We start from the raw sequence: 26317 nt of genomic DNA on the forward strand, positions 1-26317 counted from the left end.
ATGTATTATCAGGGAGACTACGAATTTTTAATGTGGGCAAAGCAACATATTTGCCCCTAGCTTCACTGGCAGAAATGACTGATCTGTTTTAGCTGAAACTTTAAAAAAAAAATAAAAATCAGCTTGTGGCAAACACCTGATGTGAAAAATTTCATGAAAGTTTGGTGAGTTGTAAGCAACTGAAAACAGGGGCTTACAATGGAAAGTGTTGGGCAACCTTAACTATAGGTGGTGTTATGCTATCTATAATAATAATGCACAAGAACTGAAGAAGGACGTTAATGATTATGGGGGGTCATAGGTGTATATTTTTCCCTGGGGGTGCTCTGCCCTTGCTCCACCGCCTCCCCAAGGCCCTGCCCTCACTCCACCTCTTTCTGCCACTGCTCAGCCCCCTCCCTAAGGCCCCCGTCCAGCCCCAGCTCGCTGCTCTTCACCCTTCCCAAGCTCCTCCCCCAGCTGCCAAACTATTTTCTTCCAGGGGTGCTCCAGCCCCAGAGCACCACAGAGTTGGTGCCCAAGGTTGGCGTATTTCTGCCTGAGAGTTGGAGGAACATGGCTGATTGTGGCGCTATCAACAGTGACAAATTTAAAAGCAAAACAAAGCCCCAATAAGGGTAACTCAGAGGCAACAGAAAGTATTGCTGGCCTGAGAAGAGAGTGAGGAAACACTGCTGTGAATAAGATTAAATGGCCCATCTACATGAGAGTGGTTTGGGTTTCTTGGATTTCTATTTACTGCCATAATGTGGCTTGGTATCCGGGTATCGGATCATGGGTTCTCCCAGAGTGGGGCTCGTGCCCAGTGGAGTAATGCTGCAGGGGAGCAGTAACTCTTTGTTGTCCATGATGGTGGGAGTTAAAACTCAGATGGAGCTCTTCAGAAAGATAAGGGCATAACCCCTGTCATTTGGCCTGATCCAGTGAAAGGGGTTCAGATCTCAAGCTGCACAGCCTGGTGGCGGTGTTTGAGTGCACTGGCATGGTCCCACCTCTGTTTAACTCATGGCTTTGAGACACCTTGGGTGCTCATACGCAGAAAAAGGATAGTCTTGTGGTTTAGGTGCAGGGCTAGATGCCAGAAAATGTGGTCCCACTGTTCTAGTGCCATCTTGGGCAAGTTGTGTTACCTCATGGTGCCTCAGTTTCCATATTTGTTACATGGCGATAATGATAATCTGGAGTCTCACTGGAGTTGTTGTGAGACTTCGCTTATTAATGGCTGCAAAGTGCTTTGAGTTCCTCCTGCAGGAATTGCTAAGTGTGAGCAATAAAACCACTGGCATCAACTCCAGGGAGGCTGTGGGGCTTGAACCTCTAGAAAAAGCAGGGGGAAAGGCTTAGCTGTGATACAACATATCATACTTGCTGATTGAGGCCCCCTCAGCAGCACTGTCCAACTGTCTCTTTACCTGAGGACCATCTCTGGTGCTGTCTGGCTCAGGGTTGGGTGGCTCACAGAGACCTTTGCTATTTGGGGATGGGGGTCTTCTTGGAGTCCATGGTCACCTGAATGCCTTCCAAACTGTCCACGATGTAGTGAGGTGTAGTGGCCTCTCTGGCAAAAAATCTGGTGCCCTGTAGTAAGCAAATGTCCCGGGAGGTCTCATTTTGTCCCTAGTGTTTTTATAATTCTGCCTCAACTCTCCGGCTTTGGCCTGGTACAGGGTGCATCCCTGCATTTGTGCTTGTAGCTGCTCGTAGAGCTTGGCATTTTGGTGACTCCTGTTCAGATGTAACCGTGCAGAAGCACAGGTCACGGTCACTATAATATACTCTGGGCATGTGAACCAGCCAGGAGCTGGAATCGCAAAGGTGTATGCCAGGATTTAAATCAGGAGCTGACATCTGGTCAAGATGAGCAGAGGGGGGCACCCAGGTAAAGGGAGGGGCTGTTTCAGGTGTGAAGCAATGCAGTATGGGATAGCAGGGGGAGGCCTGCCTGAAGCTGAATAGTTTATCCAAAATAGGGGTGGGTTCACAGGAACCATAGCCTGGTACAACTCATTCTGAAATAGCATTATGCTGCCTTTCAAAGCAGATTGATTAAAGCGGGCTAAGACTCTAGATAAACTGAAAACAGTACTTTGTGTGTGGATGTGAGGCAGTTTATGGTGAGTAAACTAAAGTTACAGGGGCAAAACTTCCCCATGTAGACAAGCCCCAACACAACACTTGATTTATAACACATACATGAACACAGGTGCTGACATACATGTAGTTGCACGTTAACATACATGTGCTGACATACACATACTCATCCATGCACAAATGATCACACATATATGTATCCACACACATGCATATAGGCCCTCGTGCTTGCAAACATATACACATACACAGTCATGTAAATATGCATACACACAAATGTACACATACATATATGCACAAACACATGATGGTATAAATATATGTATACACACATGAACAAAATGCACATTCATGCACATGCACACATACAACCACCAGCTTGCACTCTGTGTATGCCCACACATGCACTACCTACATATACACATGCCCACATATGTGCGCACAAGTAACATATATGCACATGCGTACAACTGCTGTCACATATATATGCACACAAATGCACAAGCATCTTTTACTTTATAAGAAGATGGACTGTTCGTATGCATGTCTGATCAGTCTGAAAATCTTAACGTTCTGTTTGAGGTATATGACAACCACAGGCCAAAACCATGAGTGCTCTGGCTGCAAAGATAATTACCACTCCCTTCCTTTGCAGCTCAGGAAATCTGGATGCACACAGCCTGATGCACTGGGCCTGATTATAAATCGCAGCTCTTGTATAATCCAAGTACACTTGTGTGTATGATGCAGACTGAAGCATTATTGTGCAAATAAATAACCTGCACCTAGACCCTGGCTATATTGTACATTATTCCTCCCTCCCTGATTCAGCCCTGCCCCTCCAGCTGTCGGTCATACCCTGATGCAGTGTTGAGATTGTGGTGGTGCTCTTGTTTTGTTCACACTTCACAAAGCAGAGCAGAGCCTGTGTCTTTGGCTGCTGAGCGGATGCCCTCAACTTGCCCTTTGTTGGGAATGCCTGCAGCTGGGGGCCTGGAAGTGGATTTAGGGACCCTGCAGTTTGGCAGCATTCAGAGCTAAATTTCCAAAACTCAGTTCTTACGCGGCACCAGCAAATGATGCATCTGCTTGTGCATATTGCCGAGCAACTCCATGTTAGCTGGCATGGATACCTGTGGCTTTTGCATGAATGTCTGCACAGGTGAAAGTGTGCACAAACATTTCCCTGCATTTTTGCATGTGCACACAAATGCAGGTTTTGCGCACCAAGTTCTCTGGCATACGGATGCCTATGGGGTTTCCACACATGGCTCTCCCTTTGCCCTTGTGAATGCACATGTACCACACCCCCGTTAGGGATTTTAGTTTATTTATGTGCAGCCAAACATTCCAGAGATATCTGATGGGAGGCACCTGCTGAGTTCCTGAACATATTGGGAAGTGCATCCCACTATCTAAATAGTCCCATGTATGTTAATAGAACAACAGCTGGACAGCAGGAAGGCTGGAGACCCAGCCATGAAGGGGTTAAAATTCCTAGAATTGTGGAGGAAATTCTTTGGTGCTGCATGGTTGTTTGGTGCATGCCTGGCAAAGCAGCTAGGGTTACCGTGGCATGAGGACTGGAGAATATTGTGATGCCTGGACAGGGAATGCTATCTATTTATCAATGGAGCAAAATACTATGGTTGCAATTGTCTGTCACAGCAGCACGATGCCACAACGTTTGCTTACTCATACGGCAATTTTGCATCATGACGCTGTGAAGATGAATCCTAGCTTAGTGTCACAAGCTCCAAACGAAACCCAGAGCTTTATTCACTTTCTGACAAAGGTTGGTTTGCAGGAATTAGGCCAGACTGTGGAAATCAGGAGTGGCCCTTGAATTGTAAGGGGGACAGCTACATGGACCACACATGGCTGCTGAGGGATTGTCAAACTGAAATCTGGTTCATTTCACAAAATTAGTTCAAAGTAGTTTCTGGTGCTATATCTGCCCCCAAAGCAATCCCTTCCTCTGTGCTAACTGTGTGTTTATAGCCATATTTTTCTGTGTTTTCCCTCTCCCCTGCTGCTGCATGAAAGACCCACGCAAACAGGTGGAGAAATGGAGGGTGTCAAAAGCACCTAAGTGACTTAGGAAATGAAATCCCATTTTCAAAAGTGACTTGGGCATTTGTTTTTATAATGTATTATTTGCAATTATAGGATCCTAAGTCTCCCTGAAAGTCCTGAGGGCCAGATTTTTAAAGATATTTAGGCATCAAAAGATCCAGATCAGTGCCTAGTGCATATTCCAAAGCAGATGGGTGCCAAACTCCCATTGATTTAAATGCTTTAAAAAAACTCACTTAGGTGCCTATCTGCATCTTTAGGCACCCTGTGACGCTGTATGGAATATGTGGAACGCATTATGATATTATTAGTACCCATATTATAAAATTCCAATGAATCGTGCTAGATATGCCATGTAAGGTATCTATAAAGATGTTATGATTTGCCAAGTATGATAATCTTGTTTGCATCACTTTTGTTATAGATATGTATGGTATATCTGTATTTCCAAACTTGTGCTGTGCATCTGGGTGACATCTCCGGACAGATTGGTATCAGCACTGCCTAGCCTGTTCGATGGCCCATCAAGGGTCATCAACTATACAATTGATCCTGTGACATTACTCCCCATATTTTTCATAGAAATATTGTTATGATCTGAATATGGCATGACTAAGATACGTTTTATGCAAGATGTGTCATGTGAGGTATCATTGAAAAGGTTATGATTTACTGATATGATTATCCTATTTGTAAGCATGTATCATTTCTGTACCTGAAGTTCGGAATATGGACTATGTATCAATTACAAAAGTGCTTGCACCTGGGGAACACCCACCAGACAATAGGCAATCAGCCTGTTTGGGCCATTAGATCTTTGAAGATACTAATCTCCCACCTTCCTGAGAAGCTTCCTCGGTGCTGTTTTGATACTGCAGGGTCATGTGATCATGTCACCTGGTTTAGGATACCATCTTGATCTGCTGGTATTTTTCCACTGGAAGGGGGTGAGCGTCAAACTAGGAAACAAAGGATTCCCGCCATATGCAAATCCTATTTAAGGCTGGGGAGTGAGTTAATTTTGGGTCTTCTCCACTGCCTCCCCACCCAAGAAGGAAGACTGATGAAAATTCCTGAAGAAACAAAGGAACTAACCTGGGGGTGACAGGGGCTGAGCCCAGGCGAGAAAGGTCAGCCTGTGAAAGGAATTCCTGGAGAGTTAAGCTGCAAGTGGTGCAGTTTACCTTCAAGAAACTCTGCAACCTGCACAAAACAATACTTAGGGTGAGAATTTGCTACTATTGACCAGTTAGTTTAGTGTATTAAGCTTAGTTTGTCTGTTTGTTTTATTTGCTCAGTGATCTGCTTTGATCTGTTGTTATCCCTTATAATCACTTAAAATGTATCCTTTGTAGTTAATAAACTTGTTTTGTTTTCTAAAACCCAGCTTGTGCGAGTTATAACGGATGGGGGCGGGAGGAGCTGTGCATATCTTCCTCCACATTGAGGGAGGGAGAAAATTTCATGAGCTTGTGCTGTACAGATCTCTGTACGGTGCAAGACAATATAATTTTGGGTTTGCATTCCAGAGGGTGTGTGCACTTGAGTGCAGGGCAATCCTCAAGCTGAGTCTTCCCACACAGAGCTGATTGCAGACTCTGTGTGATTCTACAGCTGGATGTGTCCCTACCAGTGAGTGTGTAGGCAGCAGGACAGGGTGAGGGAGCCCAGGCTGGTGGAACAGGCGGGCTCAGTGGAACCCCAGTACATCAGATGGCAAAGTCCCATTGAGAGAAGGCAAGGGATGTAGGGAGGTGCCTATGGACACAACTCTAAGGCTTTTCCATGCCATGTGCTGTGAAGCTTGTGTTTGGGAGGACAAGGGAAATACAAGCCACATTGGCAAAGGATATAAAAAGGCAGCTGCATCCTCTCCATTTTGTCTTCATTCCTGCTTCTTACCTCTGGAGGAACTTTTCTACAAACTGAAGCTCTAAACAAAGGAATGAATGACCCATCCCAGCTGTGGATGTGTTCCAGAGAGACTTTCAAGCCAGCAAACTCAACAATACTGCTAAGAACCTGATCTATGGTCTTTGTAGTCACTGTATGTATCTAAGTGCTTTATCATTTACCAGCTTTTTTCTTCTTCGTTTTTTAGACACTAAAAGATAGGCTGGCAGTGTGGTATTTTGCGTATGATCCAACCTAATATTGAGGCCTTTTGCGGTTCAGAAGAGTACTTTGTATTCAAATAATTTCTCACTGTACTGGACCTAAGTGCTGACTGGGAACCAGAGAACTGGAATGCAATAAAGGGGGCTTTGTGATTTACATAAGAACATAAGAAAGGCCCTACTGCATCAGACCAAAGGTCCACCAAGCTCAGTATCCTGTCCTCTGACAGTGGCCAATGGCAGGTGCCTCAAAGAGAATGAACAGAACACATTATCATCAAGTGATCCATGCCCTATCACCCAATCCCAGCTTCTGGCAAACATAGGCTACGGACACGATTCCAGCCCATCCTGGCTAATAGCCATTGATGGACCTATCTTCCATGAATCTATCTAGCTCCCTTTTGAACCCCATTATAGTACTGGCCTTCACAACACCCTCTGGCAAGGAGTTCCGGACGTTGACAGTGCGTTGCATGAAAAAATACTTTCTTGTGTTTGTTTTAAACTTGCTACCTCTTAATTTCATTTGGTGGCCCCTTGTTCTTGTATTATGAGAAGGAGTAAATTATACTTCCTTGTTTACTTTCTCTACACCACTCATGACCTTATAGACCTCTATCAGATCTCCCCTTAGTCGCCTCTTTTCCAAGCTGAAAAGTCCCAGCCTTATTAATCTCTCCTCATACGGAAGCCGTTCTATACCCCTAATAATTTTTTGTTTTGCCCTTTTCTGAACCTTTTCCAATTCCAATATATCTTTTTTGAGATGGGGAGACCACATCTACATGCAGTATTCAAGATGTGGGCGTACCAGGGATTTATACAGAGGCAATCTGATATTTTCCGTCTTATTCACTATCCCTGTCTTGATGATTCCCAACATTCTGTTTGCTTTTTTGATTGCCTCTGCACACTGAGTGAATGATTTCAGAGAACTATCCACAATGGCTCCAAAATCTCTTTTTTGTGTGGTAACAGCTAATTTAGACCCCATCATTGTATATGTATAGTTGGGATTATGTTTTCCAATGTGCATGACTTTGCATTTATCAACATTAAATTTTATCTGCTATTTTGTTGCCCAGTCACCCAGTTTTGTGAGATCCTTTTGTAGCTCTTTGCAATCTGCCAGGGACTTAACTAACTTTCTTTTCTTTTCTTTTCTTTTCTTTTCTTTTCTTTTCTTTTCTTTTCTTTTCTTTTCTTTTCTGGCTTCTTGATAACCAGCCTGGGGGGTTCAGAAACACAATTTGTGACATGTTGGTGAGTTTAACTTCAGTGTTTAACCATCAGTTTTGGGAGAATCTGCTTTCCTTTTTTGCAACCTGCCTTGACCTTGGCATTTTCAGTGAGGGCTGCCCCAGAGTTACACACCCAATAATTAGAAAAACGTGGCCCCAAATCACTTGTGGAAATGGGGCTTTGGCAGCTTAGTCACTCTGGTGCTTTTGAAAATGTTACCCTGACTAAACAGTGAAACTGACAGCATGCAAAATGCCAAGTAAATAGACTGGCGAATAGAGTGTAATCTGTTGTTCTTCTCTAATCTCGTCCAGTTCCGTCTTATTTGGCAATGTTTGCAACAAGAGCCGGTGAAACATTTTCTGGGCAGAAGTGGGCTGTCAAAATGATGGTGCCTCATTAACTCCCTTTCCCCGCCTCCATTTTTTAAACTTTGCTCTGCTGTTTGCAGTTTGGAATCACTGGCTTCTCCCCATCTGTATGTGTGGCGAAGGGCATCGTCTTTTGGGTCTGGGGCAAGAAGGAAAGAGATCCCGGCCAGAAACAAGGTAAATATTCCAAATATGAAGCAGATGGCAGGCCTGTCACTATGCAACCCAACTGACAGGCAAAGCTGCTGAGGACATTGCTAAGAGGGCTGGGGAGAGGTGAGGTCAGGGAGCCAATCCTGTCCTTGCATGCAGGGGGTGTGTCTGACTCTAAAGGGATTTGCTAAGGACACAGCCTTGTTCTTTTAGGGAGATAATATTTTCAGTTTAGGCTGAGATTATCTGCTTATACCTGTTAACTCTTGAATGAGTTTGACGCACTTCCCTAAATACTCCATGTCAGTAAATAATAAATGAGCGAGTGAACTCTGTCCTCTTTCTTCAGCCCTTGGGCTGGTCAAGCCTTTGACAACTGGTCAAAGGTTCTGATCTCAAGAATTCTCCATTTCTGAAGGCCATGCTGACCGCAGCCTCCCTTGATCGCTGGGTGACGTTGGCTGAACTTGTGCGGCTAGCAATGGCCATCTTTTAGCTTTCCCACGCATGTGCTCTCTGAAGCAAACTGCCCGGGGACTATGAAGAGCAGCTCCTGAATGGATCAGGAGAAAGGATCCAAATTGGATTCAGACAGGCCCAGATCCTTACAGATATTGAGGCATTGATCTACCTTTGAGGATTGGGGCCCAAGAATCTTCCGAAGGAAAGGGCAGGGACAGATGGGTGGGGATTTGGTGGGAGTGCCCTGTTCTGTAGCAGTGCTGTCACCCTCAGTATGTGTTTGATAACTCTGGTGATGGGCTAGATAGACAGACAGATTTCTGATTCTCAAGGTGCATCAGAGGGATTTGCTTGGGGTCCGACTCTCAGTTATAATAATGCCCCCGGTACCCTCTTGGCAGCATAAAGGGGCAAGGAATGAAACACATCCCCTTGTGCAGAGGTTCTCCTTGGTTGATGTGGAACTAGCATGAGAGCTCTGCAATGACCCTACTTCCAGCTCCTGCCATAGAGGGCATGTTAGGGACAGAAAGGGAGCATGGCTGATGTGCACTGTACTACTCTCTGCTTCCGTAGGCGGCAAATCCTAAATCAGAGCAACTCTGAGGATGCTCTAACTTACACCAGGGACTGGAAAGTGTCCTGCAGAGCCCCCCAAAATAAGTATGGTTAAAGGAACCACAAAGATGGTTAAAATCTCATTTCCCCACCTCATTCCTGCCCCCAGAGTAGGCACAGACAAACTGAGCCTCAGGTCCCCAGCGTCTAACAGAGAGGCAGCTGGCTAGCTATGAACCAGATGAAAGTGAGGTGATAGGAAAAGTGCCAGGAGAAATTGCAGAGATTGTAGCAGTGCCCATGGTTGACAGGGTGTATCTATTGCTTGTCTCCGAGGTTTGGCACTTTGTTCCATCCCCAGCTGCTGCTGGATTCCCAGCTTGTGGCTGCTGTATGTGTTTCCTATTATCTGCACTTAGCACAGAGGTTGAGTCCTTTCCTTTGGCCGTGGGAGCTTACCACACTTAGTCTTCCCTAGGTTTTGTTCCTTCCTGTCTCCATCATTGCCAGGGGTTCTTTGTGAGGCTGCACATCTGAACCACTGGGAAATTGCTGTTAGCACAGAACACAGTAGCTGTGGTTAGCAGGGCTTGGTGCAGGGAGCCCACTACACTCACCCTCTGAGATCTGCTGTGTGATTTCTGGGGCAAGCCTAAAGTGCCGGGTCTGATCCTTAAGGCCCTAAATGTCCCAGCTGCAGGAGAGATCTCTCTGGCTGGTAGTGAGGCAGTCAGTATCAGTGGAAGTAGAACTGGCACCCGGGCGCGCTCTGTGCAGGATGCTTGGATCTGGAATTCACTTCCTTCCTGCATTTACTAAGCCTGATGCTGATGATGCTCAGGAGACACCTGATTGTCCCCCAGCGGGGAAAAGCAAATCACTGGGATGGGTGGGCTGATGAGGAGACAGAGGCAGGAAGTGCTGTCCATCTGTCATAGAAGATTAGGATTGGAAGGGACCTCAGGAGGTCATCTAGTCCAATCCCGGGCTCAAAGCAGGGTCAACCCCAACTAAATCATCCGAGCCAGGGCTCTGCCAAGCCTGACCTTAAAAACCTCTAAGGATGGAGATTCCACCACCTCCCTAGGGAACCCATTCCAGTGAAACAGTGTTTCCTAATATCCAACCTAGACCTCCCCCCCTGCAACTTGAGACCATTGCTCCTTGTTCTGTCATCTGCCACCACTGAGAACAGCCAAGATCCATCCTCTTTGGAACCCCCCTTCAGGTAGTTGAAGGCTGCTATCAAATCCTCCCTTATTCTTCTCTTCTGTAAACTAAATAATTCCAGTTCCCTCAGCCTCTCCTTGTAAATCATGTGCCCCAGTCCCCTAATAATTTTCGTTGCCCTCCGCTGGACTCTCTCCAATTTGTTCACATCCCTTCTGTAGTGGGGGGCACAAAACTGGACACAGTACTACAGGTGTGGCCTCACCAGTGCCTAATAGAGGGGAATGATCACGTCCCTTGATCTGCTGGCAATGCTCCTACTAATGCAACCCAATATGCTGTTAACCTTCTTGGCAACAAGGGCACACTGCTGACTCATATCCAGCTTCTCATCCACTGTAATCCCCAAGTCCTTTTCTGCAGAACTGCTGCTTAGCCAGTCAGTCCCCAGCCTGTAGCAGTGCATGGGATTCTTCCATCCTAAGTGCAGGACTCTGCACTTGTCCTTGTTGAACCTCATCAGATTTCTTTTGGCTCAAGCCTCCAATTTGTCTAGGTCACTCTGTATCCATCCCTACCCTCCAGCATATCTACCTCTCCCCCCAGTTTAGTGTCATCCGCGAACTTGCTGAGGGTGCAATCTATCCCATCCTCCAGATGATTAATGAAGATATTGAACAAAACCGACCCCTGGGGCACTTGGCTTGATACCAGCTGCTATGCTAGGAAAGTAGCTGGAGAGTCTCTTTTTTTGTTTGTGAGATACCCAGAGTTTACAACTGGTGTGGCTGATACATTGATATTGATTTGGAAGTCTCCATTTCTTGGTTTTTTAACCTTCGGTTCCATTTCTTGTTCATGTGCTAGACAGAGCTTTTGATCTCTGGGTAAAGGGTTCAGAGCCACATTCCAGCCACCAGTGACATGAGTTGGCTGGGTCTCGGAGCAGCATAGGAACCCCGCTCCTGAAGGTCTACAAAACAAGAAGTGATGTTTTTCTACCTCCCACTAAACCCACAGCCATGATGAGCCCCTCCTTGCTGGAAATTAGGGGATGGGTCATCATCTATGGGAAGAACTAGCTTTAGGATGTGGTGGATTCTTTGACCCTTGAAACCTTTAAATCAGATTGGATGTCATTCTGAGAGAGATGCTGTAGCTCAAACAGAAGTTATGGGCTTGATGCAAAAATTACGGCATGAGGTTCTCTTGCCTGTGCTGTGCAGGAGGTCAGATTAGATGAGCATAGTTGTGCCTTTCTGGCCTTAACAGCTATGAATTTATTAATCTGAGATTTTTCTTTTTGTTGAAAACTGAATTTCTTGAAAACCAGTTTGAATGGAAATTTTTTAGCCAGCACTTCTCATAAATGCAACCACTGCTTCATTTATAATTAGTATCATTTTCCCCCAGTAACTCCGAAAAGTACATAGCATAGCCAGTTTGAACAGGGAACCCATTGGTCATCTGGGCATATAATAACATTAAATAAAAATGAAAACTTAAGAAAAATACAAGGAAAGAACACAGGCCTGATCCTGTGATGGTGTAAATCAGCGTAGTGCAATGGAAGTCAATGGATCTCTCCTGATTTATATTAGCCAAATGTCTGGTCACATGTGAGTAAAGAAAGCCAAGAAATAACGTATTGACTATTGATGTCAGCACAGTTATCCAGAGTAACTGCAATAAATAATTATTAAATGTTCTTTTCTCCCCCAGAATAGAAGAATTTTATTTTACATTGTAATAAGCAGACTAGTGTCCAGGTGTCACCACTGTCTTCTACTGCATGATATCAAAATTGCTAACGGTGTGTCATATGTCCTATACTGTTTTTGCTAAAGGAGAGTCTCCTTGAATTTTAGCTCAAGTGGGAGGAGGTTCTGCTTCTAAAGCAAGAATGTCTGGGTTCTGTTAATTACTAGGCAAAAGGCAGACCATTTCTCAAGCAGTTTGTTCATGACATTTTCTACAATGTATTTATTTCATCAGTTTTTGTGGCGCTGTCATTTTTTTTTTTTAAACAACAATTTAGCTGCAAAAGCCATGCAAAATCACCGAAGGCCATGTTGTTACAGTGATAGCAATTTGTCTCAAATACAGAGGCCCTTTTTCACTCAAAATAGCTCACTCTTGGCATTTTTGCACAAAAAAATAGAGGGGAGGATTTCAATTTGGCGATGAACTGCACAAATGTTCCAATTTCAAGACATTCAGATGTCCTTGCAAATAGCTTGCAAGGCACAGCCTTCCCTTGGAGCCAGATCCTGCAACCCGGGGGTGCTCCACCCCCAATCCACCCCGAGATCCTGCCCCCACAGCACCCCTTCCTCCAAGGCCCTGCCCTTGCTCCACCTCTTCCCTCCCCCACTCTGCCCCCACCCCTCAGTCCCCTGCCCACTGCTCGCTGTCTCCACCCTCCTGCAAGAACCTCCTGTCAGCTGCCGAACAGCTGATTGGCGGCCCTGCCGAACAGCTGGGGCTGGTGGGTGCTGAGCACACACTATTTTTTTCTCCATGGGTGCTTGCATCCCGGAGCCCCCACAGAGTCAGCGCCTACGGACACTCTGAAGAATGAAACAACACCTCTGTGCAAGGACAAAGCCCTTGTATTGTGGTACTAGTCATTTTGCACCTACTTACTTGTTCCCTGGGCAGAGAAAGCAGATTTTGGCCTCTTAGGCTTTCCCTGCACCCTTATCTACGTGTGGCATGAAAGGCTGGATTCCTTCACTTACTCCAGTGCAAATCCAGGGTTGTTCCAATAATTGCCAATCAGTGGAAATGCTCCAGGTTTAACTGAGAGTAGGATTTGGCCTCTGGTATCTCTTGCCTTATCTCATTGCCTTGGGACGTGCCTTGTCTGTACTTTAGGTATTTCCTTTGACACCAATGGCAGCCCTGTTGGACAGAGATGGGAGAGGGTTCCACATCCTCACTCCTGTGCTGGAAAGCACGGCCCTGTCAAAGGCTGCAGGCACCAGGGTTTACATGAAGCTGGAGAATGTCCAACCTACCGGCTCGTTCAAGATTCGGGGGATTAGCTACTTCTGTCAGGAGGTGAGCCCAGCATTGGGACGTTAGCCCTTGCTCTTCTGATGTTTTGAGGCACTTGGTGACTGACACAATGTGCCATGAGAATGTGCCCAGAAGAAGGATGTGTGCATTTTTGTGTGTGGCTAGGGCGGTGCAAAATGCATTAGTGTGGGTATGTGTTGCAAAATGGTGTGGAAACGTTAGTGTATATATGTGTGCAGTATGGTGCAATATACATTGGTGTGTGTACGTGGTGGTGCAGATAACATGTGTGTATATGGCACAGAATGCATTCGAGTATGGGTGTCGTCCAAATTGTATAACTGCCATTGCAGTATTATAGCTGTAATTGTATCGCTAATTTTACCTCCAAACTGTCTTGGCTGATGTACAGGACCAGCCCTGAGAAGTGAGTTAAGTGAATTCCAAGCTCTACTTTCTCTTTGGTTTCAGGCTGCCAAGAAGGGCTGCAAACATTTTGTTTGTTCGACAGGTAAATATACTTCAAACTATTCTTCTCTCTTGGGCTACTTAGCAAGACAGGGCCATTCTGCTCCATCACCTGATCCTTGGGGAGGTGACCCAGGCATTCCCTGGGATACCAATGCAGATGTCTTTAAAGCACAGGGGAAGTGGAACATCAGCTCTTGCCCTGCCAAGGCCCAGGTGAGGGTATCCGGCCTTTCAAATCCAGGCCAGAAGACACATTTGGGATTCAGCCAGGAACCCAAGGAGAGGGAAGCGGTGCGAATTGATGCAGTGGATCATTTCTGGGCATAATGTTTGTGTCTTGAGGCAGTCTCATGACTCAGTGTTTCTAGCCTCAGCAGTAAACAGAGAGCAGCGGGTCTGGAGGTACAGAGGGAAGGAGAAACGGCTAGTCATCTGAAGGGTGGAAAGCTGGACATTCACCCTCTCAGCCGCACTAGCCACCATGCTCCCTGCACTTGAGTTCAGTCTGACTGCAGGATATATTGGGGGTGCATAGGGGCTTGGCCTGTATCGGTGGATCCATATTACACTGCACCTGGCATGATCTTGCTCATTCCAAAGTCCAATGAATGAGGAGTCTGTAAATCCAAGTGAGGAAATAGCCCCAAAGAGGCTGCGGGTTATTCTATGCTGTGTGTTGGCGAACAGGTCTTACAATCTTACTCTCCCTTTGACTTCCAGCCTGGTCTCTGCCAGGGAGAGCGGGAACCTGCCACTGAAGGGGGCTGGGGCTTAGAGCCCATTCCAGGTTGACACATCAAGGCTCTTTATTCTGAATTACTTGGTCCAGATTCTGTCGCAGGTTGGAGCCATTGAGGCTGGTGCCGTGTACTGCGCATTTCTGTATCCACCTGGGATGCCTGTCTCCACATTCCCGCTTCCAGCTCTGCCCCGGAAGCCAGCAGGGGGCAGTGATTGACGCTGTGATCTTTGTGACAAGGGAGCAGTGTGGGCTAGCATGCTGTGATTTGGGGACCCCTACATGATGGGGGGGCTTCACCCAAGCCCCAGATCCAAATAGTCCTCATCTGCGGTGTGTTCCGAATCCATGTGAGGACCCAGATGTGGAGACCTGGGTCTGTTTCTGATTCATTGGGTGGGGCCCGAATCCAGAGCCTGCTGGATCATTGTTCCATTGCCACGCTGGGGAGTCCTCAAGCCCCCACTGTTGTTCACCGACCCCTGTCTCCTTGTCCCTACAGGGGGGAATGCTGGCTTTGCCACGGCCTACGCTGCCAAGAAGCTGGGGATCCCTGCCACCATCATAGTGCCAAAGAACACCCCTCAGGCCACAGTGCAGAAGTTGGAAGAGCAGGGGACGGAAGTGGAGGTCTTTGGGAAGGTACCCGTTGTCATGGATCCACAGGGTCTGTTCTGTGCCCCAGCCTGTAACCAGCCCCGTGGTTGGTTCACTTTAGCAGGCCAGACCCCAAGGACCACAGGGCAGGTCCAGGGAGTCCATGACACTGAAACTGGGCCTTCAGGCACCAGCAATCTCTGTCTCTCTCCGTGGCTCCCTGCAGCTAAGCCAGACTCTGGCGGGAGGCTTGTATTGGGCCCCTTTGGGGCACCATGCTCCCAGGGAATATTTGCAGCGACAGCAGGCAGCCTTTCCCAGACATGGTAACAATTTCTTAGTCACCTGGCCTCCAGAAACTGAAAGTCCTTCAGTTAGCATGGAGAAGCAAAGCTTCAGGAACCATCTTGGCTCTCTCTGTCCCTTTGTCTATCAGTGCCAGGTGAGAGCTCCTGTGTGTCTGTGGGCTCAGCTCTTACCCCAGACACCTTTCAGTCCATTGTCCTCAGCCTGCAGGTCCAGGCTGAGTTCATATGTTCTGCCTGCCGGACCTTGCTGTCGCTACCTGGCAGTGGTTCAGTCGTTGGGGTTCCCGTTGGCTTCCCAGTCCTCCATTGATTTGCGTTGGTTCTAGCCAGTCCTCAGCGACCAGGTCGCATCACCCCAGAGAGCCACGTAACGCTAACCCCTCATGTCTCCCGGTCTGCCCACCAGCAGCGTTTGAACCCCTCTGCACTCACTGGCTCACAATCCCAAAGTGACAGGGAGAGTCATATGGATATGTAGCGGGGTGCTCACCTGCTTCTGCCCTGAAGCCCTTCCCTGAAGCTAGGGCAAGCAGCCAGCCTCGGCTGATTGGGGAAACAGCCACAGCTGCAGCCACGCTCTAATCAGGGCCCTTATAAGAGGGCAGTGGGCCAGGAGGACACAGTCTCTCTCTAGATGTTGAGAGGGAGGGGTCTGACTGACTGCTGGAAGCTGAGCAGGATACCTAAAATGGAGTGGAGCTGGGGAGCTCCGGCCTGAGAAACCCCCAGGCTGCAGGCCTTGATGAAGCCCTAGGAAAAGGGTACTGGGGTAGCAGAGGGCAGCTCAAGGGTAGGCAGAAGCAGCAAGTCTAGACCCTCCTTGCCGATGATGAGTGGCAATTATACTGCAGTCCGTCCCAGGGAGTGGGGGCTAGATGGTGACTGGCAGTAGCTAAAGACTGAGGCGAGGTGGGGATCGATGGTGGGGGCTCCCTGGGGGGGAGACCCAGATCTCTGGGGGTACTGCCAGGGGGCAGCACTGTGGCATGAAAGGGGCACCAGGGCCTGGGAGGGACTTGGGGGCCCAGTGGCAAGTGGGACACTGGCCTGCAGAGGGTGCTCTGGAGGCTGGAAATGCTAATTCTCTGGATGACCAGCAGGAGGCACCGCAAGGGTGAGTCCCACCCCGCTACAGGATAGTTCATAAAAACAGTACAGAAAATTCCCACATTGTTCACTTCTGTGTCCTGGGAATGGGGGAAAACAGCACCTGGCAAACCCCTGCAGAATGGCTGTGCGTAGTAAAACTGCTAGAGGCCAGCAATGTGCACCAGTGGGGTTCTGGGATAGCTCAGTCTGGATCAGAACCTCCCCAAGGGTCCATCTCCAGCTCCTTGTTTTTACTCTGCCTGGCGATTCACATGCCGTACATTACTAATGGGTGGCTAGTAAAAATATATATCCCGGTGAATTCCATTGATCTGAATGGCCTGGGGGAGATCTGACACCCTTGGATAACAGGAGGCATTCGGACCAACAGAAGTGCATGCCCGGCAATTCTCTCCTGGGGTTGTTCCCCCTCTTCCTGCTTCCCCTTCCAATCTGCAGCTATGCAGCATTAATGCTCATTACTCACCAGGGCTGGGTTGTGGGGAAGACACAGGCTGTTAGAAGAATTGAAATTCAGATAAACAGACGTTACCTGTGTACTGAGGTGACAAAAGGAGCCGAATTCCAGCTTCATTCACCCTCTGGCACACAACCCAGTGCAAGTCACTGGGGAACAGGGCTAAACACAAGATTTGGCCAGGTGTATCATTTCCTGTCCCTGCAAGGTCCAATGCACACAAACATGCTCACAGAGCCGTAGGCCTTGCTCATAGATTATCAGGGTTGGAAGGGACCTCAGGAGGTCATCTAGTCCAACCCCATGCTCAAAGCAGGTCCACTCTCCCATTTTTGTCCCAGATCCCTAAATGGCCCCCTCAAGGATTGAACTCACAACCTTGGGTTTAGTGGGCCAATGCTCAAACCACTGAGCTAGGCCTCATTCTCCTCGCACACACAGACACAAACACACACCAGAACAAACATACAGATGCACACGCTAAAAATCACTGGGCCGGATTCTCTTCTTCCCCCAGTTTTCCATCAGTGTAATTCCATTGCATTGGATGGGCTCCTGACTCACCCTGACAGGAGAGGGTAACCAGGACCTGGTGCGTAGCCTCCCCTGACCAGCCAGGCCCCATTGTGCTTGGCACTGCACATACATATAAAGGCAAGACAGTCTCTGTCCCACAGAGCATGCAGTCTAACTGGTGGGCAGGCCATTCCTAGCCAGCCAGGGTAGCAAGGGCTGGCTGAAGCTGGCAGCGGCAGGCAGGTCACGCATCCTTCCCTGCATCATTTTGTCGGTAGGTCTGGGATGATGCCTACGTAAAAGCCCTGGCGATAGCGGAGACTGAAGGCTGGGTCAATGTCCATCCCTTCGACCATCCTTTGATCTGGTGAGAGAATGGAGCTTTGGCCCTTATACCGTTTTGTCTCTTCAGGCCTGGGGCCTCACCACACTCACCCCTGCCCCCACTCCCTGAGGCCCTCACCTGGGGCCTCGCCGGGATCCCCCCAACACGGGCCCACACCTGGGGCCTTGCCACCCCTCCACCCCCAATTTCTGTGTCTCCCTCTTTCTTCCTTTTACAAAGCCAATGCCCTGCTCATGGCTGGGGCTGCTGTTCATGTAATCAGGCTGCAGAGGGTTTGCCCTATGCTGCTTTGGGGGGGGGTGTGTCTCCCCTCTCCCACTGCACGGTTTCTTTGTCAGCTTCCAGGGGGTTATTGCCAATCGGCCCCCATTTGACTGACCTCAGGCTGCGGCAGGATTCACGTGGTGAGAGGAGCAAGGAGCCAGGCAGGGTTCACAAGAGATGGCACTGGAGGGAGAGAACTGCACAAGGTTGCTGGGTTCTCCAGATGGACTCTGTGCAGTGGGAGTGGGGGTGGGTCAAGCCCTTTTGTCCTCCCTTTGGACTGAGCTGGCAAGCACATGGTCGCAGCCCAGCTCCAGAGCACGGAGCTGCTCATCAGACCAGATCTCCACTCTCTGGGGCCGCTGTCGGGCCAGGCAGGGCCGGATTAACCTTTTGTGGGCACAGTGCCCAAGATATCTGTGTGCCCCTATAGGGGCAATGGAGCCTGGTGTGTGGGGGTTGGTCCCTGGAGCGAGGGGTTGGCCAGGGACAACGGCATAGCAGGGGTGGCCCCTCTCCGCCCAGCGCAGTGCGAGGGCACTATTTACAATCCAGCAGTTGCCAGACACACAATGGTCCGCCCGGCCCTGTGCTGACAGCATGCCCCATGCCATGCCACACATCCCCCAACACCGGAACCCCCCCCACCCGGATGCCCTATGGCCAGAGCACCCCCCCCCGGACCTGCTGTGACCAGCACCCCCACCAGATCCTGCCACAAATGCACAGCGCCCTGCACAACACCACCCATGCCCAAAGCCCCACGACAACTGCCCAGCACCCCACACAGAACCTCCACTCCCTAGTGCCCCAACACACAGATCTTCCCCACGCCCCCACAGCCCAGCACCCCTCCCCCCAGGCCCTCCAAAGACCCACTCCCCCAAGGTCTGCTGCCCGGTCACACTGTGGGAGGCGACTGTGTCTGCTGGGCTGAGCTGGCGGCTCAGCCAGGGCTGGTCCCAGGGTGGGGAATCGCCCCGGCCCCTCAGGAGTGGTGCGATCAGCGAGGCCAGCGCCTGCCCTGGCCGGGCTCCCTCAGGACCCACTTGCCTTAAGAGGCCCAGGCAACCCACCCCGCCCCACCCCAATGTTCCCCTCCCCAAACTGACCGAGGCTGGCCAGGCTTCTGCACCAGTCCCAGGTGGCTCAGCTCCGGGGAGACAGGTGGGGCCCCACAGGTGGTGGGAAGCAGAGACTGCCTGGAGCTGGAGGTCCAGCCAGGGGGCAGAGAGAAGCCGGAGGGGAGGCCAGGAGATGGAGAGGAGCCCTCGGCCGACCGGCAGGCAGGTGAAGAGGAGCAAGTGGTGGGTGCTGGGGGGAGCCAGCAGGCAGGTGAGGTCTCAGGGCACAGTGCAAGCAGAGCAAGACGGGGCCCCTTCTGAGCATGGGCCCGGCTCCATGGCACCACTTGTGCCATTGTAAACCTGGCCCTGGGGCCAGGAGGGTTGTTTTTGAATGCCATCAGCTGGGGGTTTCCATGGGGAATTTGCTGGGCCTGGCCTGCCTGCCTGCCTGGATGTCTGGCTGCTGGTGCCGGTCGTTCCAGTGTCTCTCTGCGCCTGAGCAGTGGGAGAACGTGACCTGGCCGTCTGTGCAGCGGGCGTTCCACGCATGGCTGGCGCAGCAGAGCGAAGGCGGGCAGCGCTGTAGTGATGTCAGACTTGGTTGGCAGGGTGTGGCTAAGCCCTGAAATCCTGCAACTGCTCTGATGGGGAGCCTCAGGAGAAGAGACATTTGGGGAGCCCCTCATCCCCTCCACCCCCGGGTTGTGCTGTGCATCTATCCATCCTTCCTCTCATGGTCCCAAGCCCCCTCCTCACTTCTCTGATACCTCCAAGATTCTTGCCACTGCATGGCCCACCTGGCAGCATGTGTCCTGACCAGCCTCCCCGTGGAACTGCAGATAGGTCGGGCTGGGACTAAAGCTGCCGAGCCATGTGCCCATTGTCAGACCCTGGCACGGCAGGGACGCGTCATACTGAAGTGCCCGTTGGTTAGTTTCTCACAGCCGGTTTGCTGTCCCCACTCCCATTTCCATAGGCAAGGCCATGCCAGCATGGTCAAGGAGCTAAAGGATGTGCTCGGCCACAAGCCAGGAGCCATTGTCCTGGCGGTGGGCGGTGGAGGGCTGCTGGCTGGAGTGGTGGCTGGTCTGCAGGACATGGGCTGGCAGGATGTACCCATCATTGCTGTGGAAACCAAAGGAGCTGATAGCTTCAATGCAGCGCTCAGGGCTGGGAGATTGGTCACCCTGCCGGAGATAACCAGGTGAGGGCGAGTGTGGCAGAGACATGGGGAAATTGATTGCAAAGGGTGCTCTGCCGGGGGTGGTGGCAGGGGAGGGGGGGATCTGTAAGGGGTGCGGGTAGGGGAGGGGCTCAGAGGGGGTGCGGGCAAGGAAGCGGGGATCTGAGGATATTATTATTATTTAATTGCCTTGCAACAGCATGTCGAGGCCTTGGCCAGGTGGGGCCCCATTGCGCTAGGTGCTGTAAAACTCATTACAATGACAGGGAAGGGAAATGGCAGGCGATGCCACTTACAAGCGGGTGGGTGGGGAAGGGAGGAAGTGGGACCAATAATAGTCAAGCTAGTGCTTCAGAAGAGGCGCGGCCCTAACCCAATGTGGTGGAGGAGGGGCTGTCACCCCACTCCGCCCCTCCCCCCCTCGCACCTTTTGGCCCATGCCCCTCACTTGCTGTCCTGTGGGGAGTTTCCAGCTGGTATCAGCTGCTGGACTGACAGCTCTGGAGGCTGGAATCCTCTGCTTGGCTTTCAAATAGGAAATTCAAGGCCAGGCTTCCCTTCCCCACCTCCGACTGATGCAGCACACCCTTGCTTTGGAGGAACCCGCTCTAAGGGTGTGAACTTTTGCTGAATCACAGGCCTGGTTTCGTTGGGAACCTGCCTGGTTCCCTGCCAGCTTGCCTGGCTGGATGCTGCGATGCCCTGCCACCCAGGCTGCCCTGGGGCTGGAGAGACCCTGGGATTCCAGAATCTGCAGCTCTGGGGCAGCCCTGCCATGCTAGACTACCCTAGTCCCACCCTCCCTCTGTGAATGATATTCCTACCCTGAACTCTCTTGATGTATGAATGCCAGCAGCCAGCCAGGGACCTGTGCTCCCTGTCTGGCAGTTCAAGCCAGAAAAAGCCAGAAATCAGGACAGATCCTATCTCTGTCCAGGGCCCAACTTAAGAAGTGAGGGCGGTCCTGCTTTCAGACAGCGGTGACCTCCTCGTTCTCTGGGCCTGGCATAGCTTCTCAGGTACTGAGCTGGCCAGAAACCCGCTAAAATGATTTGGAAGCAGGGTGTTTTCCCAAGGATCTGGGGAGCTAATACTGTGTCCTCAGCCGAAATAAGCAAAGGAGATACCGAACCACAGGAACCTCCGTAGCTTCACTGGGGGCTGTTTCCTGAACTCCTGTAAATTTCCCTGCCATGAATTTTGTCCATGAAGATCTGATCGAGCTGACCATTCAGATAGTCATCTGAGCCTTCCCTCTTAGGGCTGGGGTTTCCAGAGCAGGATAAGCCTGTTAGGAGAGGAAGGATGGGCCAGTCGTTTGGGTGTAGCCTCAGGCTGGGGAGACAGAGGGTCTGTTCCACCCTTTGCTGCAGACTTTGTGTGACCACGAGCAAGTCTCTTAGCCTCTGTGTGCCTCAGTTCCCCACCTGGACAATGGGGAGAAGAGTATTGCCCAGGGCCGGTGTAAAGACTGATTCATTGAAGCTCATGAGGTGCTCGGACACTACAGTAGAGGGACTGTGGAAATATCTTTGATAGCTAGGAGCCCAACTCTGTAGGCTCCTTTGGGAATCCCAGCCTTGGACTTCAAAGGCCACCTGTGACCATCCCTTTGCTCTGGATGAAATGATCGGACAATGCTCTGGTTTGCTGCAGTCAGGGCAATACAGTCAGGTCCTGTCTAGGGTGCAACTTTTAACAAGCTCTGGAGAACACCATATTGAAAGGTTTTTATAGGTGGGACATAGATCAGGCTGCTGCTCATGCTCTGGGTCTGCAGCAGCATAGAAATCATTGCAGAGTTCCAGCGCCTTCCACCTCTAGGGCCACTGGATTCAAATCCAGCCTGAGTCACTAATGACTGCAAATTCTTACTGTATCTATTGACCCTTTGTTGGCCCCTTGTGTGCAATGAGTTGGCAGGCCTCAGTCCAGGGCTCCACATCACCAAAACCCAGCAACACTGTTGGCCACCTTGGGGGCAATCCCAGCAGAGAGGCAAGAGACTGGAAGGGCCATGAGACCAAACTCCCACCTTGTAACCTTGTGATGGTTTCCTCCTACTCAAGGCTGAGGCTCATTGGTGGGGCTCACAGCTGTCCCGTGCTGTGTCTGGTCAATGTTGTTCCTCAACGGCTGCCAGCCTAGAACCCTGCATCACCACGAAGTCCTAGCTGCAGAGATCAAGGGGTGAATTTCTCCCCATCCTCTGGCCTGGGGTGGATTTCCCAGCCCAGAGTGCTAATGGGGGCTCTCTCTCTTTTGCTCTCCATTTTCCAGCGTGGCCAAATGCTTAGGAGCCAAGACGGTGTCTGCCCGGGCACTGGAATGTGCCAGCGAATGCCAGGTCATCTCACAGCTGGTGGAGGATGTAGAAGCAGTCCAAGCTGTAGAGCTATTCCTGGGTAAGTCCTGCAGATGCTGGGTGCTGATGCTGCTCTGTGGCTGACTACAGTGAGCCAACAGCACCACCTAACGTCTATCAGAGGTGCTTCATGCTCCAACTTCTTTCTTTTTGATAAGTTTCAGAGTAGCAGCCGTGTTAGTCTGTATTCGCAAAAAGAAAAGGAGTACTTGTGGCACCTTAGAGACTAACAAATTTCTAGTCTCTAAGGTGCCACAAGTACTCCTTTTCTTTTTGATAAGGAAATTGTTGACCCTTGATTCTACCAGTTCTCTGCGAAATAGGAACTAAGGTTTAGTTAGTATTTTTCTGTCAATCAGGGACTGGGGAAATCAGCTCCAGGGATCAGAGGTACTGGCAGACCCATCTGTGTTACAGTTACAGCTGTGCCATGCAATTATGGCCCAGCTGTGTCCCAAATATATCCTAATAATATATATTTGGTTTCACCTGAGAAAAGGGGTCCAAACTACAGCCAATAAAGGACTTGTGCCATAGGCCTGAAGAAATTAGGTGTAGAGACGGGCTTCCTCAACTGGCTTGGAGCATAATTTAATGGTAGGGAATTTGAACATTAGTGGACAGATCAAGCGGGTCGCATTTGCAGTATACCAGCTTAGGCTGAAAGCACAAGGGCTAGTCTCCAATTAGTGCCTACAGTCATTCCTCCCTCTAGTGGCTTCCCCCTGTGAGGATAACAGCCTACTGCCAGTGCATAGTGGAGTTCCTCCTTTAGCTCATGTGATGGAAGTTTCTACTTTTGAGCATGAAGGATCTTTCTTTCTTTCTCCTTCCTGCTGGCATTGCCCAGATGATGAGCGGCTGCTGGTCCAGCCTGCCTGTGGAGCCCCTCTGGCCTTACTCTACACAGGTCGGGTTCAACAGCTGCAGCGGGAAGGGTTCTTGAGCCCGGACCTGGACTCCATCATCATCATTGTGTGCGGAGGAAGCAGCATCCAAATGGCTGGGCTCCAGGCCCTGAAAACCCAGCTGGGCATGAAATGACTGTGGATGCCAACCCCAGGACGGCGCATGGGGCAGGGGTGCATGGGATCCCATGGGACACTAATAAATCATATCACTGGGTTTTTGTTAGTGGCATCTAATGGAATTCAAACCAGTTTATAGAATAAATACCAAGCTACTCTTATGGCTTGGATCCTGAGCTCACCGCTGACTGCGTTAATGCTGCTGGGCATGGCTGCCGTGTCCTGGGTAAGAATGAAGGAGGAGTCAGCTGAGTAATGTTGGTTCTCTGAGCTGTGGCAGTCTGTGCCATTTGGGAAGGTACTTTAGGACACTCATTGAAGCTAGGCAAGTTATGGATTGTGACTATCTATCACTGTGGTTTTAACCCATCTTTCTCGGTGTGAATCGTTCACAACTGACCCTGATTTCTGTTATTCACGGTGGTTTATTTGCTGAATAATTCTCAGACAATGGGGCAAAATGTTCATGTCAGCTCTTTGTTGTTTGTGGTTGGTCACCAGTCATAATAGAATTGTTTCTGCTTCCTGATTGGATGACTGAAACTTGTTTAGCTAGCAAATAAAGGAAAGTGAATGATGGATTCTGCATAGCACTCTTCACAGGCCAAACGCTCAGATGAATAAATATTTGTGCTAAAAATCTGTGAAACCCTTCTGGCTTCATGATCATTTTCATAAACATTCAACAGTTGCCTGCACACTAGGGAGAAAGGAAGTCTTTGTTAAAGCTCTAACATCCCTTCCTGCTCAACTAAGGTGTCAGATCTGACAATAGCCATCTCTGAAACCATCCAAAGAGTTCTCCAGCAAAACAGGCCTGGCTATTGTGTTGCCCATTCTGATGATTTTACTGTAAGTCTCATGATATTTGGTGCTTTTCTTTAGAGCTGTCAGTTAATCACGGTTAACTCACACGATTAACTCAAAAAAATTAATTGTGATTAAAAAAATTAATCATACTGTTAAACAATAGAATAACAATTGGAATTTATTAAATATTTTGGACGCTTTTCTACATTTTCAAATATAGTGATTTCAATTACAACACAGAATACAAAGTGTACAGTGCTCACTTTATATTATTATTTTTAATTACAAAGATTTGCACTGTAAAAATCATAAACAAGGAAAGAGTGTTTTTCAATTCACCTCATACACGTACCATAATGCAATATCTTTATCATGAAAGACAACTTACAAATTTTGGAGTTTGCAATACTGCTTATATTTCTAAGCTAGAAAAAAATCCTTTAAAAACAAAAGCCTTTCAGGACTGAGAAAGGAGCAAAAGGAGCAGGACTCAAACAAATTTAAACAGAATCCTTTGGGGTCTCCTGTATTATTAAAATCCACCAAAACTTTGGAATGTCCCCTGGACGTGTCATCTTCTTCCGCCAAACTCCCCTAAATGGCCTTCCCTCTTAAGCCACACCCACTCTGTATCCTCCGAGGTACTCCTTGATCTTCTGTTCCTTGCTACTGTTCCCTCAACCCTCCGCATAGATGCACACAGGGCCCGATTTTTCAGAGGTGCTTGGTGTTCGCAGCTCCCACTGTCTTTAACTAGAGGAGTGGGAGCTCAGCATCTCTGAAAATCAGACCTGTAGGGTTTTCCCACTGCCTCACTGCTACACTGAGTCCCCTCAGACTGCTGGGCCCAGATCCCAAGGAATCTGCCGTATACACTCCCCTGAGGTCACAGCAGGTACTGGAGAGAAGAAACAAGCATCTGATGCAAGGAAATTATATGTTTCAGAGTAGCAGCCGTGTTAGTCTGTATTCGCAAAAAGAAAAGGAGGACTTGTGGCACCTTAGAGACTAACAAATTTATTAGAGCATAAGCTTTCGTGAGCTACAGCTCACTTCAATTATATGATTTCAGTCCACAAGGGGGCAGCAGAGTCTCTCCGACCTGGAAGTTCCATACCTGCGGAGCACACAGCTGAGTTCCGCTCATCAGTTCAAAGAGCAGAAATTTGCCCTGAATATGAAAAAGTAAATGAGGAAACTAAGGGCTTCTGTTTTTCAGTAACTAAGGCAGGTGGCCAATTTTTGATTCAGATTCAGATCCACTTTTTTTTATTTGTTTTGGGAATAATTAGAGAGACAACGTGGGTGCAGCAATATCTTTTATTGAACCAGCTTCTGTTTGAGCTTGTCTCTCTTCCCGACAGAATATGGTCCAATAAATTACCTGCCGCATCTTGTCTCTACATCCTGGGACCGACGTGGCTGCAACACCACTGCAAACAATTGGGAATAATCAGACATTCTTGTAACATATTTCAGGCCCATTTTAATTTCCAAACTCAATCATAATAATAATACTTTGACCTTTGTTGCTTTTGCATAAACTTCGCAAACACTGATTAAGGCGTCCAGCCATCTGCTAGATGCGCAAGTCTCACTGTCCCTTCTTAAAGAGGAAATGGAAGCACAGCAGGGTTACAGGAAGTCCATGGTAGAATGAAGAATCAGACCCAAGAGTCCTGACTCCTGGGGTCTGTCTACACAGCAATGTGAGCCCAGGCTCGAGCATAACCCCCGTTGAAGCCACACACCAATTGTGTTAATGTAGCACTCAAACCTAGGGTCCCAGGGC

General features: G+C 49.2%; 1 protein-coding gene across 2 annotated transcripts; it reads left to right on the forward strand.

Moving 5' to 3' along the window:
* The first annotated feature begins 5153 nt into the window (after positions 1-5153).
* Positions 5154-24357, forward strand: LOC119843817 (serine dehydratase-like). Of its 2 annotated transcripts, none has more exons than XM_043498463.1 (8): positions 5154-5391; positions 13121-13306; positions 13736-13775; positions 14977-15116; positions 17741-17829; positions 20116-20343; positions 22603-22727; positions 23538-24357. In XM_043498463.1, exons 2-8 carry the CDS (start codon positions 13139-13141, stop codon positions 23729-23731), a joined length of 984 nt encoding a protein of 327 aa, XP_043354398.1. In that variant the 5' UTR covers positions 5154-5391; positions 13121-13138; the 3' UTR covers positions 23732-24357. The 2 variants fall into 2 exon arrangements, with proteins under 2 accessions (XP_043354398.1, XP_038229631.1); XM_038373703.2 differs by lacking the exon at positions 5154-5391 and adding an exon at positions 7409-8077.
* The last annotated feature ends 1960 nt before the right edge of the window (positions 24358-26317 follow it).

This window comes from Dermochelys coriacea, chromosome 15, assembly GCF_009764565.3.
Source record: "Dermochelys coriacea isolate rDerCor1 chromosome 15, rDerCor1.pri.v4, whole genome shotgun sequence".
In the NCBI taxonomy this organism is placed as follows: Eukaryota; Metazoa; Chordata; order Testudines; family Dermochelyidae; genus Dermochelys; species Dermochelys coriacea.

Excerpts from the sequence above, each read along its gene's own strand:
- LOC119843817 (XM_043498463.1), top strand. The coding sequence starts at position 13,139 with ATGGCAGCCCTGTTGGACAGAGATGGGAGAGGGTTCCACATCCTCACT. Across the intron at positions 13,776-14,976 it reads ACATTTTGTTTGTTCGACAG|GGGGGAATGCTGGCTTTGCC; the intron begins GTAAATATACTT and ends TTGTCCCTACAG. Across the intron at positions 20,344-22,602 it reads ACCCTGCCGGAGATAACCAG|CGTGGCCAAATGCTTAGGAG; the intron begins GTGAGGGCGAGT and ends TCCATTTTCCAG.